Here is a 15,881-nt window from a genome sequence, read left to right as displayed (position 1 = left end):
TTCAATTCCTGTATCTCAGTTGAAGTGTAAGTTTATTCCTTTGACTGGACCATATTTTCATTTTTTGCTAGTGTGATTTGTAGTTTTCTGTTGTCCAGGCATCTGGTTTCCATGATTACCCCAATCAGATTTTCCCAGACCAGACTGGGCTCAGGTCTCAGGAAGGGGCTATATTCAGTATCAGGTTTCCCTAAGGGCATGTCTTGGAAGATTGACAGACTTTCCTGTGAGGCCTCTAGCCACTGTGCTTTTCCTAACCTGCCCAGCAGGTGGCATCTGTCAGCCTGTCGCTTCCCGCTGGTGTAAAGAGGTGTGGTCCCTTTAATTCTCTGCTTAAGTTGTTTCTGGTTTGATTGCTTGTTTTCCCCAGGCCCTGGTGTCTGAGTTCTGAAAGGAGGGCTGGCACTTGAGCTGGGCCCCACCTCCCTCTGCTTAGGGAAGATACACCCCCTCCGGAGTTATCTTCGGCACTTGAATTACTCCTTTGTTTCTCTGACTCTGTTAACTCCACCACTGCCTGGGTCAGAGGGTTGAGAGCTGAAAGCCCCTTTTCAGAGCCAGTCCCTGGTCCTCCAGCCTTGCCTATCAGCCAGAGACAGTTCCAGTATTCTAAGGTCAGCCATCTCCAAAAGCTTTACATATATTTTTTCCATTAGTCCCACCTCCTCTCCACTGGGAGTGACCTCAGGATACTTTGCTGCTTGTTAGGAATTTGTCTGTGTTTGTGGTTTGTATTCAGCAGTCCACATTTGTTAGTTAAAACCCCAGTTAGAGCTAGGTTGAGCTATATTCACTTGCTCCTGGCTGGGGCTGCTGCTTTCTCCCACAGTGAGGTTTTGCAGCTCAGCCTGCCATGGGGGGAGAGGGCTCCCAGCGTGGGTCCGCATATTTTACTTACAGCTTTTGTGTTGCAGTCTTAGCCATTCCACCCATTCCAGGCTGGTGAACAATATGTGGACAGTCATGGTTGTCCCCCAGCTGTTGTTCCAGACTATTTACTAGTTGTTCCTGGCTATTTACTAGTTGCTCTAGAGGACTAACTAAATTCCACACCTCTTTATGCCACCATCTTGCCCATAATTTTTTTTATGTTTTGCCATGGCCTTAAGACTCTGTGTGACTGTTCAATTGTAGTAAATAATTTTTACAAACTAATGGTACAGGTTTTTCTTCCTTCTAGTGATTTCTGAATAGATAAATATTTATATATTTTATTTCAACTGTCACATGTTATATGCTTTAATACTATAAACCTCTTCAATTTTGTTTTGGACAGAGTGATATACAGATTGTGAAATAACAACAACAACAACAATAATGTAATTTTAATTGAATTAGATTTGTTTAATTGAATTGGATTAGTTTTCATATAGAAGTATTTAAATGGTTTTATTGACATGATACTTGCCCAGATATTGTTTGTGTCATTTTTGTAGAATCTCTTTATTTCTGTGCCTTTTCTATTTGAAATTCATAATTTTTTTTTTTGTTTCATATTTCCCTACTTTATGCATTGAGATTCTTGTATGAAGACTGGTGGATATTCAGAAGATATTTTCCATTTGGCAGCAACCTTGTATTCCTGTGTCTGCTCCTCTCCACAGGTGAAATAGCTCTTTTGGGTAATTTTCAATAGTGTGGAAGGAGGCTGTTTTATATCTAATTTAAAGGCAGATTTAAAATATTGCATGCATTGTATCTTGCCAAAATTCTATGTTGTCTAATTATTAGAATATGAGATTGAGTTAGATCCTGGCTTGTTGAAGTTTTGTTTTTATCATTGTTATTTTGCTAGTCAACCTGCTCCTTTTTTAGAAATTCTTATAATAATATTTTTAATAACGAAAGAAGTGAGGCAGTGGTTTTAATGAAGAGTTAATATTAACAAAATACAGTTTTTCAGCCTCTGAGTATAAAGTCTGGTTGTTGAGTCACTTTGCACATAATGGTCAGTATTTAGAAATGGTCCATATGTGGGTGTGAATGTTCTAGGTAAAACCAGACAGCACTCATTTTAAAGCTAAGTTCTTAGGGCTTCTTGGAAGCCTGGTTTTGAGTATTAGCACCCCAATCTGTTTTCATTAGTTTTTTTATATTCAGTTTTATTGAGATATATTCACATACCATATAGTCATCCAAAGTGTACAATCAATTGTTCACATTACCATCATATAGTTATTCATTCATCACCCTAGTCTATTTTTTTGTACATTTTCCTTGTACCCAAAAAAGTGAAGATAAGAATAAAAAAAAATAAGACTAAAAAAAGAACACCCACATCACCCCCCCCCATCCCACCCTGTTTTTCCTTTAGTTTTTCATCCCCATTTTTCTACTCATACATCCATACACTGGACAAAGGGGAATGTGATCCACGAGGCTTTCCCAATTGGATTGTCACACCTTGTAAGCTACATTGTTATACATCTTCAAGAGTCAAGGCTACTGGGTTGCAGTTTGTTAGTTTCAGGTGTTTACTTCTGGTTATTCCGATACATTAAAACCTAAAGAGGGTTATCTATTAGTGCATAGGAGTGCCCACCAGAGTGACCGCTCAACTCCATTTGGAATCTCTCAGCCACTGAAACTTTATTTCATTTCATTTCGCATTGCCCTTTTGGTCAAGATGTTCTCAATACCACGATGTCAGGTCCAAATTCATCCCTGGGAGTCATATCCTGCGTTTCCAGGGAGATTTATACCCCGGGTGTCAGATCCCACATAGGGGGGAGGGCAGTGATTTCACCTGCCAAGTTGGCTTAGCTACAGAGAGAGGACCACATGTTTTGATTAGTTTTGTACACAATGTTGAGATTTTCATAGAAGTTCATTTGAAAACTCTGCTCGCTTTTGTAAAACAGTTTGAAAACCACAATTATAGAGTGTTGTATTAACTTTGGTCAGTTTAATGAAACACTGTAAGAGATTTGAGACATTCCAATGCATTGATATTTTCCATTTCTTCTGGGTTTATCAGAACATGTTATAACCTGTGACAGTTATTTAATTTTCTTAAAGAAAAATGTTTGGTAGCAAATGCAGTGGATTATTGTAAGTATTATAGTGGAAGGGCTAAACCAAAAAATAAGGCTTAAAAGGGCAAGGAATTTTGACTATCCTTTTTTTTTTTTTTTTTCTTTTTACCATCTGTGTCTTAGTTCTGTTCAGTTCAAATCACATTTATTGATCATTTTTATGTTCCAAGCACTGTGCTAAGCTGCTGTATTTGCAAACTAAGTCTTAGATCTGCCCCAAAGAGGCTCAAAGCTTGGTAGATTTTAATCATAAACTCATTATCTTTTTAGTTCAGCTGTAAAGAATAAGTTTATTTTTCTTTAGAAAGGAGCTGAGTAACTTTAGTTTAAGGGGAGACATCCTCATTCTGGGTTGTCTCTTGATTCCTGATGTGAAGTTCTGCTTAGTTTCTCCATGTCTCCCTTTCTTTGTTGTCTATATACTTCACCCCTTCCCCCATGAGCTCATCTCCCCATTGCTGCATTATTTTAATGCAGGAATTTTAAAAAGAAAAAGGTTGATTTAAATTTCAAATTTGGGTGGAACTAATTGGTCTACATACTTGTCTAAAAATGCTTGGGACTTTTTATGTTGGAGAGGCAGTACAGAGTAGAGCAGTTGTTAGAGCAAGGACTTTAGAGCCTAACTGCTTGGGTTTGAGTTCGGGCTCTGATATTTTCTAGGCATTTTCTTCTTGGAAAAATCACTGCCTCTCCCTGTGCTTCAGTTTGCTCATCTGGGAAGAAGGGTGATAGCAATAGTATTCACCTCATAGGGTTGTTAGGAGGATTAAATGGCTTGGTATTTATAAAGCTCTTAGAATGTTGTCTAGCATCCAGTAAATGTGTGTGTGTGTATGTATAATTTTTCTAATTCTCATTCACTTACTTATTGTCTTTGCTTTCAGAATATTCAGCCTGATAAAGAAATAGTTGTAGACATGATAATGTTGCTGTGGCAGAAATGCAAATTAGGACTTCAGCGGATCACTATGTCCAGAAATGACTTTGTGAAATTCACCCAGAAAATCAGTACTAACAAAGTATTCCTTTTTGTTTCCTTTCACATATTTTTCTGTAATTGCTAATCCAAGTTGTGATACATGCTTCAAATCTAAAATTTCCCTATTTATTCACTTGCATAGCAACCATCATTTGCATATGTATGTATTAAGAAGAAAATACTCTTTAAATGTACTGCTGAGTGTGTTTCCTGAACTCCTGCCCCAATTTGGTTTGTTTTGGGGAGTGGGGAGGTCTTTCAAGGTCTTGAGAGAGGAATAAATATATAGTGTGTCTTAAGCTACATGAGCGTGGATAAATTCATCAAGAAATTTAATAATGGAGAATACAAATAACTAAGTAAGGAGTTTCAGGTTTTTTTCCTGCAATAATGTATTTAGACTATTTAAAAAAAAAACTTTCATGGGGAAGGAGAATGTTTAGCAGTTGAATGTTATAACCTGGAAGCTTAGGAGAAAATATTTTACAAATAACAGATTCTCCTGAAGTCTTCTAAGATAAGATACATTAGAATGCGTGGAAGTGATTTTATCATGTGCTCTCATAAAGTGATGATGTGAATATTACATCCTAAATTGTGATAGTTAGTTTTATGCTAAGCTTTGGGGATATAGGCATGAAAGACAATTTCCAAGGCACCCAGTGTGGAGCCTGAAAGCATAGTAATGTTTAAGGGATGCGTTGCTCTGCCTGCTTCCCCCTCATTGGAGGATTTTGATAGTGATCATAACAGTTGTTTTGAAGGGAGAGTGAAAAATTTAAGGATACAGATAATCTTCACTGAAATGTAAAAGTAACAGATCATGAATTTGTCATGTGGCTACAGAGACGAAGACTATAAGCTTAAGTGAATCTTCCTTACGGATTTATATAAGCAGACTGATTATTAACTACCATCTTATTCAGATCATTGATCTTTTATATTATTTATAATTAAGAGGCACACTAATAAGGAGGTTGTACCTGTTTAACATTTCCATATGATTAGAAGATAGTGATTTAAAGAAAGTAGTAAGTTTTGAAAAATGTGAATTTTTCTACAATGTAACTGACTTTTAATTGATCTTGCTGTATTTTTCTCTTTTTAGTGGATTTATCTTCTGTGGCAGATAAGTGAAATAATTCATTGCTATAAAATGGAAGACATTGACATTGTGGTGGTGGCAGAGATCACATTACGATTAAGTGAAATACTGGAGTCTTTAGGAAACCCAACAAGAAAATTTAAAAAATCTCTAGGTAAAATAGAATGAAAATGAAAAATATAAGGCTATTAATATATACATACACACAACTATGAGTATATAAATATAAATTGGAATGCAGGATAACTTCTGTTAATGGAAACCAGGCATTTCAGTATTGTGCGTCATTAACCAAATGAGTGTCACAAAAAGTAGGCTATATGCTCAATGGTTCAATGATAGACAAAATCTTTTTGTCTTCTCCTCTCTCATTTGTACTCTTTCTGCATTTCTTTGACTCCTCTCTTTCTTTCTCTGTTTTTCCTTTCTTTTCTCCCTTTTCTGTCCCTCTTCATATTTCCTCTCTTCTACTTTCCATGGAGTGTCTGCTCCTTGAAGGAAGAGAGCACATTCTGGGCACTACCCACACTGCCTGGCACAGAGTGGGAGGGCAAATTAGTATTTGTTTAATGGATCATTGTCCTTCTATCTATTCTCCTTTTCCACTTGTTTCTCTTCTAATTCCCTTCTCCTTTTAAAGTTCTTCTTTCTTCATTTCTTATTTGATTTCTCCTCTTCCTTTTCCCTTCTTATCTTCGTCCTCTTTGCCCTCATTTCCCACTCCCTCCCTTACTCTCCCTGTCCCAACCCTTTCTGCCACCATTCTCTTCTTCCAGAAGATGCCGTCTTTCAGAGGCTTGCCCTATGCTCTCACCGCTTTGTGGTCAGATCCCTGAACTATCTGTTTCATTAGATTACTTGTATAGGAAATGAGGTGGGGGTGTCCATGGTGGGGATGAGGTGTTTACTTTGTTATTTCATTTCACTTATGGAGATGACCTTTGGAGGTCACTTATAACCTTTGAAGGACTTTGTCGTAAAGCAGTTGTTTTTCTAGAGATTCACTAACCCTGCGCTCTCTGCCCTTGGTTGTTAAGTGTGGCCTTGCAGGTGGAGTTTTAGAGCCATGGGTCTCAAACTTTGATGGGTAGCAGAATCACCTAGGAATTTGGTAAAACTACCAGGCCCAACATTGTTTCAACTAGCCTGGGCTTTTCTATCCTTTATTAGCTTTCTAGGTGATTTTGATACATACTAAAGTTTGAGAACTACTGTTTGGAGGTCTCTGGCCATCTAACACATTCAATGTCCTAAAGTCAGTTTTTGAAATGCCCTGTCTTAAAATGTTTTTTTTTTTTTTTTTACTTCTTTAACTTTTATTGTGCAGAGTTTCCAATATAAAGGGAAGTAGAGAGATGAAATAAACCACCATGCACCTTCAATCCAGCACTGACAGTAATTAACATTTTGTCAGTCTTACTTCATGTCTCCCTGCAACACTTCTCTCTCCCCTGGAGTGTTTTAAATCAGACATCATGTCATTCCATCAGCAAATACCTTGGTATATATTTTGCTAACAGATAAGTTTTTTTTTACAAAACTTTAGTGTCATTATTATCATACCTTCATAATTAGTGATCATTCTTATGCCCCTGATTTTATTTAAAAATGTCTTTTTTAAGTTGGTTTGTTCCTATCAAGGTCTATTCCTTGCATTTCCTAAATGTCTCTTAAGCCCCTCCTTCTAATCTATAACAGTCTTCCCTCCCCCTTTACAAGCTGTTTATTTGTTGAAGAAACTGAGCCATTACCCTACAGGATTTCCTCCATTCTAGATTTGGCTATTTGCCTCCTTATGTTTGGTTATCTTGTTTCTCTATCTAGTAGTAGATCTAGAGGCTTGCTTAACTTTAGGCAATATCCTGTCAAAAAGAATTCTTGCCAAGTGTCTTTTCTTTTTGACAAGAATACTTCATAGGTGGTGCTATTTACTCCCTATTGCATTGAATCAGGAAGCACCTAATGCTTGGTTGTCCCAGTTTTTGTGATGTAAAAATTTATCAGTGATTTAGGTGTCATCTTGACCCTTCTTCCTGGTTGGTTTCCCCAGAAGCAGACTCGGAGACAAGAATCTGAGCAAAGTAGTTTCTTTAGGATTTTATCTAAAGAAGTACAGTGAGGGAATGGGGAAGTGAAACATGAAAGGAAGGGAAACCAATACAAGATACAGTACATTATTGAGCAGGTTACAGTTGTGGGTACAGGGCTTATTCCAATGAAGACCCCTGGGAGATTGTATAGAATGTCTCAGAGGGCAGGGAAGTTATATTCATACAGCTGTCACCTGTCATTTATTGAGGGCTGCTGATGGGAGAAGGGGACATGAACGCCGGCATTTCAGTCCTACCCTGCAGGCAGGTTGAGCATGCGCTTTGGCTAGGGAACACCATCCGACAGAGAGTCACAAGTACTTACGGTAAAAAGCCATGAATGGGAATGGGAAACATGAGTGCCAAGGGGATAAAGGCAGGGCACCAAAAATATCAGCTACACTCAGCCTTATAAAGGTCATTATCAATCTTTTACCTAAGGATTTTAGTGTCCACTGACAATCATTGCTTAAATTCATTTTATTAGGGGTTAAAAAATAGGTGATTCCCTAACTTCTTTCATTCCTTCTGCACTTATTATCTTGAACTTCTCAATGGACAACTTACTTCATCAACTATTTAATTACTCTGATTATTTTTTAGTATGTGATAGACATTATATTTCCTAAATATTTTGTGAAATAATTTTGAATTCAGTCAACTTCTAAAGTGTTAGTCATTTCTAAGAACACAAGTAACTAAAAGGATAACAAATTTAGCATAACTTTTTAATAATTATGATTCACTGCTAATTTCCATTTTTCCCTTTTGTCCTTTCTTTTTCTCTTATCCATCCTTCTTTCCCCTTCTTTCTTCCTCTCTCCTGCCTGTATCTCCTTCTCTTTCTCCTTTTTCTCTTTTTCTTCTTCCCTCCTTCCCTTCCTCCTATTTCCCATTCTTCCTTCCTTCCTTATTTCTCTCCCCTCTTTTTTGTTGATTTTTGTCTTGACAGACATACTTTTAAGAAAAGAGAGCAGTGACTATATTGTCACTCCAAAAGATGGCCTTCCAATATTAAAGGTATTACAAAATATTTTAGAAAATATATTTAAAACATTTATTTTTATTTTTAACTAATATATTTGTAAATGTATAATGGTTAATTGTGGAAATAATTTTGAATATTTAAATTTTAAGAATTTATGGTTTCTGTATACATTAGGCATAGTTTTGTACCTTTGCTTTTATTCCAGGAAAATAAAAAACAATCACCGTTTAAACAAACTAGACAGAATATATTAAAAGGGTTTGTAGTTATATTATGATTGATATATTTGGGTGGAATGATTCATAGACTTGTAGAGCAGTGATGTTCTATGCAGCACAAACCTTTGACAGATTAAATGAGCTATTGCTTGTATAAAACACACTTTTAAAACAGAGTCTGACACATGGTACTTTCTCAGTGAGCTTTTAGTTTAGTTTAGCTTTTAATTTAGTTTAAGAGAGCAGTGGGAAGATAAATATATATTCCTCCTCTCTTTGATTATGCTTTTTTTTATGATACTCTATTTCCTTATTTCGTGAATTGCCTTGTTCTATAGAACTGAATGGGAGTCTAGGGAACTGCCTCATGTATATAATCAACATTCATTTATTTATAGTCAAGCTCTAGAACAGGATTTTCCAAACTCTGTCCTATGTTATTCTAATTCTATGCTTCAGAAAAGTATGCCATGGTCAAATAATCTTGAATGACTGTGTCAAACCGTATAGGTTTCTATGTGGTGAGACTTCTGAGAGGCATTACTTTATGCACACTGTGATTCTCCAAGAAGAGACAGAATACCATATATTCCGTTATTTGAGAATGAACCCCTTTTGAGTCCCTATGAAGTATTCCATGGACTACAGTTAAAAAATATTTTTCTAGAGAGGAGTCCAGTGAATTATATTTTAGTCTGCCTAATTTAATTTATAAATTGTAAATTTAAATTGCAAAAGTAAATGAACATTAGGGGATGTTTCAAAGCATAAAAAATGAAGAAAAAAATCTGTAATTTCACTATACCAACCAAAATGTTATAATTCTTCTATAATCTCTTCTAGTCCCTTTTGTATTTTTAACAGTAACGTTCTGATTTTTTTTCTTAACATTATTTCATCAGTACTTTCCTTGTTGCTAAATGTTAATCATCATGTTTACTATATTTTCTTTAAAAATTGATTTGACATAAAATTATAATGAGGACTTATTTTCACATCTGCTAACTTAAGAAACAAAACATTACCAGTATAGTTGAAACCTACTTTCCCCATTAACTCTTCTTCTCCCACGTCATCTTTAGGAGTAACTGTTGACCTAAATGTGGTGATGATAAATTCCAGGTATTTAACAAACTTTTATGACGTAAGTGTGTATTCTTAAGCAGTAGAGTGTATTGTTTTGCCTGTTTTTTTTTAATTGGTGTCATCCTGTATTTATTCTTCTGCAGTTTGCTTTTTTTCCTCTCAAGATTGTGTTTCTGAGAATCACCTGTTGATTTACATAGGCATAGAGCTTTCATTTTCACCAGTACCCCCAATTTGATCAAGGTTGCACAATAAATGATGGAGCAGGGATATGAACTTACATTTATTGCCTTCAAAGTCCAAGCTTTTATGTTGCCTCTTGTTTAAAAAAAGAGTTGCTTCTTTTATGTGCTATGTTGCCTCTTGTTTAAAAAAAGTGTCTTCAGGATATTGGTTTAAAAATATTTTTTTATGGCATAGATATAAACCACTTTTATTGGCTTTTAATACTATGCCATTTTCTCCTCTTTCACCTTTACATGTGGCAACCCTTTGAAATATAAGAGCATGTACTAATTTTTAAAAAGTGTAATTTTATTTATACCTTTGGCACTCTTGGTGTAATAGATACAGTCCTAAGAAACCGTGTACCAATCAACTATCATTATGAATGTATTGGAGGACTGGGGAGTCATTCTGAATTTACTTTTTCAAATGAATGTCCACTTTCTAGTTATAGGTTTCAGGGGATGCAATTTTGAGTTATTTATGCTGTATTGTGTTTTTCTGGATCATTAGAGTGGAGAAACCTTAAACTGAGAGCAGAGAATGTTTTATCTGTGTAAGAGATTAGGGAGATACAATATAAGTTTGCAAATGATTTTCCAGGGATCACTAAGGGTGCTTTTTAAATATGCAGCTTCCTATTTCCAACTCCAGACATATCAAATCATAACTTCAGGGGTGGGATTCTTAAAAGTTCATCTTTCCAGGAATATGCCTCTTAAAAGTTCTCCAGGTGGTTCTTAAGGGCATTACAGTTTGAGAACCACTAGTTTAGCAGGCTAGCACTTACTCTCTGAGGCAGAAATAGGATTCTTAGTGGAGATTACAAAGGGCTAGATTTTAGCATGAGATAGAAAGTTTCTAGCGATTAGATGAACTGGCTTTCTTAGAAGGTGGCTATTTTTCCACAACCCAGAAACTGAAGACTATTTATGAAGTATTGTTACTATTATTTAACCTAGAAAAGCGCACCCTTTCCCCCAGATGCCTTTACTGCCTTGGGAGAGTGTCAAAATAAATGGTACGATATAGTGTGAATGGCACCCTAAAGTTGTACGGTGCACGTCTTGCCCAGCTGTGCTGGAATGTATGGTAGATGTACTAATGATGATTCATTGGTGTGGTCTAAGTGCACAGAAGTTGGTGTTGGAAGACCTGGAATTGAATCCTGGCTTTGATATTGACTATTTATGTGATTTTTGAGGGAATTATTTCATTTATTTGAGTTTGTGTTTCCATATGTAAGATTAGAACAATGTAGTAACTATTTCATTGGGTTTTTATACAGATTATATGAGCTATATTGGTAAAACTATGGAAACCAGTACTTGGTACATGGTAGCTACTAAGTTTTTCTCTTATGCTTCATGTATAGCACTTAACCTCCACATGGGGTTCTCAGACCAATATGGAATGAAGTGAAGTGAAAAGAGGGAGTTAGAATTTATTGTTGTAAGGAGAAACACAAATCCATATGTTCACTTAGCATAGTCTGTGGATGGGATAAATTATATGTCTTGCAAATATGCATACTATTTAAAAAAATATATGAGGTGCTATTGTGATTACATAAAAAACTTATTTAAAAGTTTCACTGAATACATAGCAACTATTTTTCGAGCACTGGATTATAAAATTATGATAATCAATGAGTATCTACCACATGGGGGGATGACAATTGAAGGATTAATCTATGTAAAGCATAGGGCAGTACCTGGCAAGATTTAATTAAATATTAGCTGTGATGATGATGAACAAAACATGATGATGATAAGGATGATAATAAAAGGATATAGATATGTGTAGGGTCTTTGAAACGTTTTGATGTTAAAATGATATCCTTAGACACTTCTTTTTTTCTGGCAATATGGCCAGCTAATCACTGAAAAGTCCTCCTGCTATAAAACACCTAGAAATTTTGGAAAGAATTGAACTGACATTCTCAAGTGCATTACAGAGCCCAACAGAAAGTAAAGTAAATCCCAAGGGCCAAAACAGAAAGGAGAATTGGAAACTAGGATGGTAAGTTTGTGAGCAGATGCTGCAGCCGCTGGCAGGGCTGGAGTTGATGGACTGAGTTGCAAAGAAGCTTGGATTTTTTAACTGCCGTTGAGGGACAAGAGATGGGGCTAGGGCACATGAAAGGTGGGGGTTTGGAACTGAGACTTCCCACATAAAGTTAAAACCTACAAATGACTATATCTAAGGAAAAGGTAGATTAGAAAAAATCTGCCTATTAATATAAGGAGATATCTCAATTTGGGTACCCAGAAATGGGGTGGATGGGAGAAATTCTCTCCTAATGATTTATGACTTTAGGCCAGTCCTCAAGCTGGTTGGTTATTTGAATTTACACTTACTTGGGTGGCTTGAGAACCTTCAAGCTGATAAATTAACATACAAAGGGATCCTGAGCCTATGATTCTTGAATAGAGAATATATATATGTAAATATATATGGAGAATATGTTTATATGCATATATGTATAATATTCATATGAATTTGTATGATGAACAAATTGAATATATTACAGGAATACAAGGATGATTTAACGTTTGAAAATCTATAATACAATACCTCACCTTAGCAGATTAAAGGAAAAAAATATGCTTATCTCATTAGATAAAGAAATGCAAAAAAAGCACATGACAAAATTCAACAACTACCCTTTTTAAAAATAACTCTTAGCAAATTAGGAATAGAAGAGAACTTCTGTATCTAATAAAGGGTTTTTATTATCCAAGGACCTTCAACCGTTATTATACTTATGGTAAAAGATTAGAAGCAGTCCCTTTATACTGATGCAGCAACATAAGGGTATCTGTCATCCTTATGTTCAATGTGTTGTGGCGGTCTTAGACAGCTGAATCAAAAAGAAAAGGGAATAAAACATATATGGGTTGTAAAGGAAGCATCAACCTTATCTTTATTGACATGTAAGTACAATGTATTGCAGCATCTTTAGTAATAGCAATGTAAATGTCCATCAACAGAAGAATGGATAAATAAATTGTGACATTCCTACATGTAATGCCTTTTCCATGTAGCCTTGAAAATAAATTAACTATAGTGGCCTGGATTGTCACCGTGGCATCAAGTCATCCCCTTCTATAGTCTACTCTGCATTATAAGCAGGAAACGTGGCACTTCATTTCCCAGCATCTCGTTTCCTTATGGTTCTAGGTTAGTCCTCCACTGATGAGCATTTCATTAATTTTTAATGCAGAAAGGAAGAGACAGTTCTTATTCTCCGGTAGTGAATGGCAGACGTCAATTTCAAACTCTTGCAATTTACCTGCTTCAGTTCAGGAGGTATTTGAGATTGTTGTCAGCAGTCCTCTAGAGATTCTTAAGTTCCCAGAGGCTTCTGAGCAGACTCTTGAGAATTGCATGCAGGAAAATTGTTGTTGGCAGCTTCCTTGATCTTTACTCCCCCATGCTTTATAATGGTGATGTTTGTCTCTTCTCTGCATTCAATCCCTTCCTGCTTGGAATACCTAGAGTAATTCTGTGTTCATGACCAAACACTGACTGACACATTGAGTTGTATACAAAAGCAAGAGTAAGTTTCAGCAACATATGGCTGAGTGCATAAAGCAGGATGCAGAATTTTATGAGAGAATTAAAAATATGCAAAGCAATAGTACATATTGTTAATGGACACATACACATGTAGTAAAAGTTTTAGAATATGCAAAGGAATGGTAAGCACTAAATTCATGATAGTGGCTACTTCTGGGGGCAGAGAAGAAGAATGATGTGTCAGTTACACAAGCGATTTCACTTACATGAATACACGTGTGTGTTTTATTTCCTAAAATGTACTGGAGATAATATGGAAAATTTGAAACTTTGAGAAAAACTGGCTATTCTTTACAGTATTCTCTATATTTATCCATCTGGGTAAGTAATTATATTAAAAGGGTTTTTGTTTTTTGAAAATCACATTGCAGACCTTTGAATTTGATGGCCTTTAAGTCTAAAGTTCCAGCTCTGAGATTCCAGATTAAAAAAAATCAACCTGTGTTTCTTTTCAAAATTAAGTGTGTGAAAATAAGCTCTGTTTTTAAAGTTTACTTGTACGTTTTGTACAATCAGTATTTTGAAAACCATAAATGGATATTGTGTACATGTATATGAAAATTTTAACTTATATTTGGAAAAATGATGGAACATGTATTTTTCATATTTATTCATAGTACTCCACATTTAATCAAAGACAAATACACATAAGATATACAACATTGTTGATGTTGGATAAGCTATTTAAATTTCTGTTGCTTTTGACTTAATTACTGTGTGTGAAAATGACAAATTATATGAGCTGTTTTTAAGGTTTACTTGTACGTTCTGTACAATCAGTATTTTGAAACCCGTAAGTGGATATTGTGTACATGTATATGAAAAGTTTAACGTATATTTGGAAAATGCTGGTATTGTTAAAAGGTGGTTGGAAATTTTGCATGTGATTTTTCCATTAAGTTTTCTTTTTCATTTTTTGTTTGTAAAATTATTTTAGAAAAAACCTGAGGAACAGTTATATTTTGCTTATGAACTTCTTGACAAAGTAATTGGTGGAATAAATGTGAATTGCATGTTAGTTACTTTGCCAAATGGATCATCGGTAATTGACCACTGCTATACCAAGGTAAGAATGGAAAAAATTTTCATTAGATTGCATTTTTTTTTTAAACTAGGAGGAGGGCTGGCCTCACAAGTAGGTAAAATATGATTTGTGTAGGCTCCCCTTTCATAGGTCAGAAATATATTCTCCTCTTCCCTTAAGAAACCAAAGAGAGTGAGGAGCCTTTGAATTTGTCAATTAAGAATCCATTGATGACTTCTAAAAACATTTATTAGTGTGTAGCCATATTGCAAAAGGTCAAGAAGTGAAGAATTTAATGTTTAAAGAGTAAGATAACTTGAGGGATAATAGGATAGCTATTTTTAGAGTGTTTTGATAACTATATTTCTTTTTTATTTTCACTTAAACTCTGTGGACCAAAGTACATCCAAGATTTGGGTGGAGATACTTACAAACCAGTCACAACAAATAGTTTCATGATGGATTTGCATCTCGAACTAATTCAAGCCCAGCACCGAATAGCTGTTGTGCTTCTTGACCAATTGAAAGGTAGTAGTCATCCAAGCAAATATGTTGTTTTGAATCAGTGTTAAGCAACTTTAAGTGTAGAATCAGTTTAATTTATAAATTGTGTTCTTGTTGACTGGGTGTTTTCCAGATAATTTTTTTTTTTTTTTAACATTTTTCTTAACTTCTCTGATTAATCTCTATAGATACCTTACATTATTCCTTTCCTATTTGCAAAGGAAATCAGTTAGTAGACTTCTAAAAAAGTTAATTATTTTTGTTTGCATTATAGTAAATTATTGGTATTTTGTTAATTCAATTGAGCAAACATTTATTTAGTGCCTACAAGGATCAAGGTGCCATATTAGACTTAATACAAATAAGGCATAGACTCTGCTTTTGAGCTTCTAGGGAAGTAAATCAACTGTAATAGTGGCAATTAATAAATGTTATTGAGGGGTTCTCAGAGTGTTTGTTATGTGCACACAGAAGAGGGGCATCTGCATCAGGTAAGAAAGTCAAGATGGCTTATTGGAGGAAGTGATGGTTGATCAGAAAGCTAGTGAAAGTTATTTTTATGAAGAAGGGAGGAAAGGAGGCAGTCATTTTTGCTAGAGGGAATAGGCTTTAGGAAGTTGGAAGCAGACAATTGCATGGTGCAAGTTAGAAACTGCTGGAATTCTCTAATGGCTGGAGGTAAGCCTAGAGCCCAGATCACACTTAGATCTGAAAGCACTAAGGAGTTTGTACTTCACCCTGCAGGCCATCGAAAAAATTTAGAAAGACATCTCTGTCTCTAATGGCAGTGTCAGAGGACAGATACAACTACAATCTAAGTTGTAGTTTGTTATTGACTCATTATCAGTAATTAGGTCAAAACATTTTTAAAAAGATGCTAACAGTGATACTAGTGTATATACAAATAACACATATATCTGAGTTTCAAAATAAGGTTTAACCTCATTAGGTCTAAAAACTCTTCTGTGTTAGACTAAATTTTGACAAAGTTGAGCTACTCTTTGCATGATTATATAGCTAATATTCATGTAATTACCACTTA

At 35.3% G+C, this 15,881-nt stretch overlaps 1 protein-coding gene across 10 annotated transcripts in view; it reads left to right on the top strand.

Moving 5' to 3' along the window:
- Positions 1 to 15,881, top strand: part of CFAP54 (cilia and flagella associated protein 54) — a 429,497-nt gene that overhangs the window by 69,344 nt on the left and 344,272 nt on the right. For all 10 annotated transcript variants that reach the window (XM_037846937.1, XM_037846939.1, XM_037846934.1 and 7 more), the window contains exons 12-17: positions 1,519 to 1,604; positions 3,923 to 4,057; positions 5,126 to 5,276; positions 8,165 to 8,232; positions 14,249 to 14,377; positions 14,737 to 14,863. In XM_037846937.1, the coding sequence (XP_037702865.1) occupies positions 1,519 to 1,604; positions 3,923 to 4,057; positions 5,126 to 5,276; positions 8,165 to 8,232; positions 14,249 to 14,377; positions 14,737 to 14,863 (696 nt within the window). The remainder of the gene's footprint in view (positions 1 to 1,518; positions 1,605 to 3,922; positions 4,058 to 5,125; positions 5,277 to 8,164; positions 8,233 to 14,248; positions 14,378 to 14,736; positions 14,864 to 15,881) is intronic.

Source organism: Choloepus didactylus, chromosome 8 (genome assembly GCF_015220235.1).
Source record: "Choloepus didactylus isolate mChoDid1 chromosome 8, mChoDid1.pri, whole genome shotgun sequence".
Classification (NCBI taxonomy): domain Eukaryota; kingdom Metazoa; phylum Chordata; class Mammalia; order Pilosa; family Megalonychidae; genus Choloepus; species Choloepus didactylus.
The sequence above is the reverse complement of the archived record's forward strand: the minus strand, read 5'-3'. Positions and strand labels throughout refer to the sequence as shown.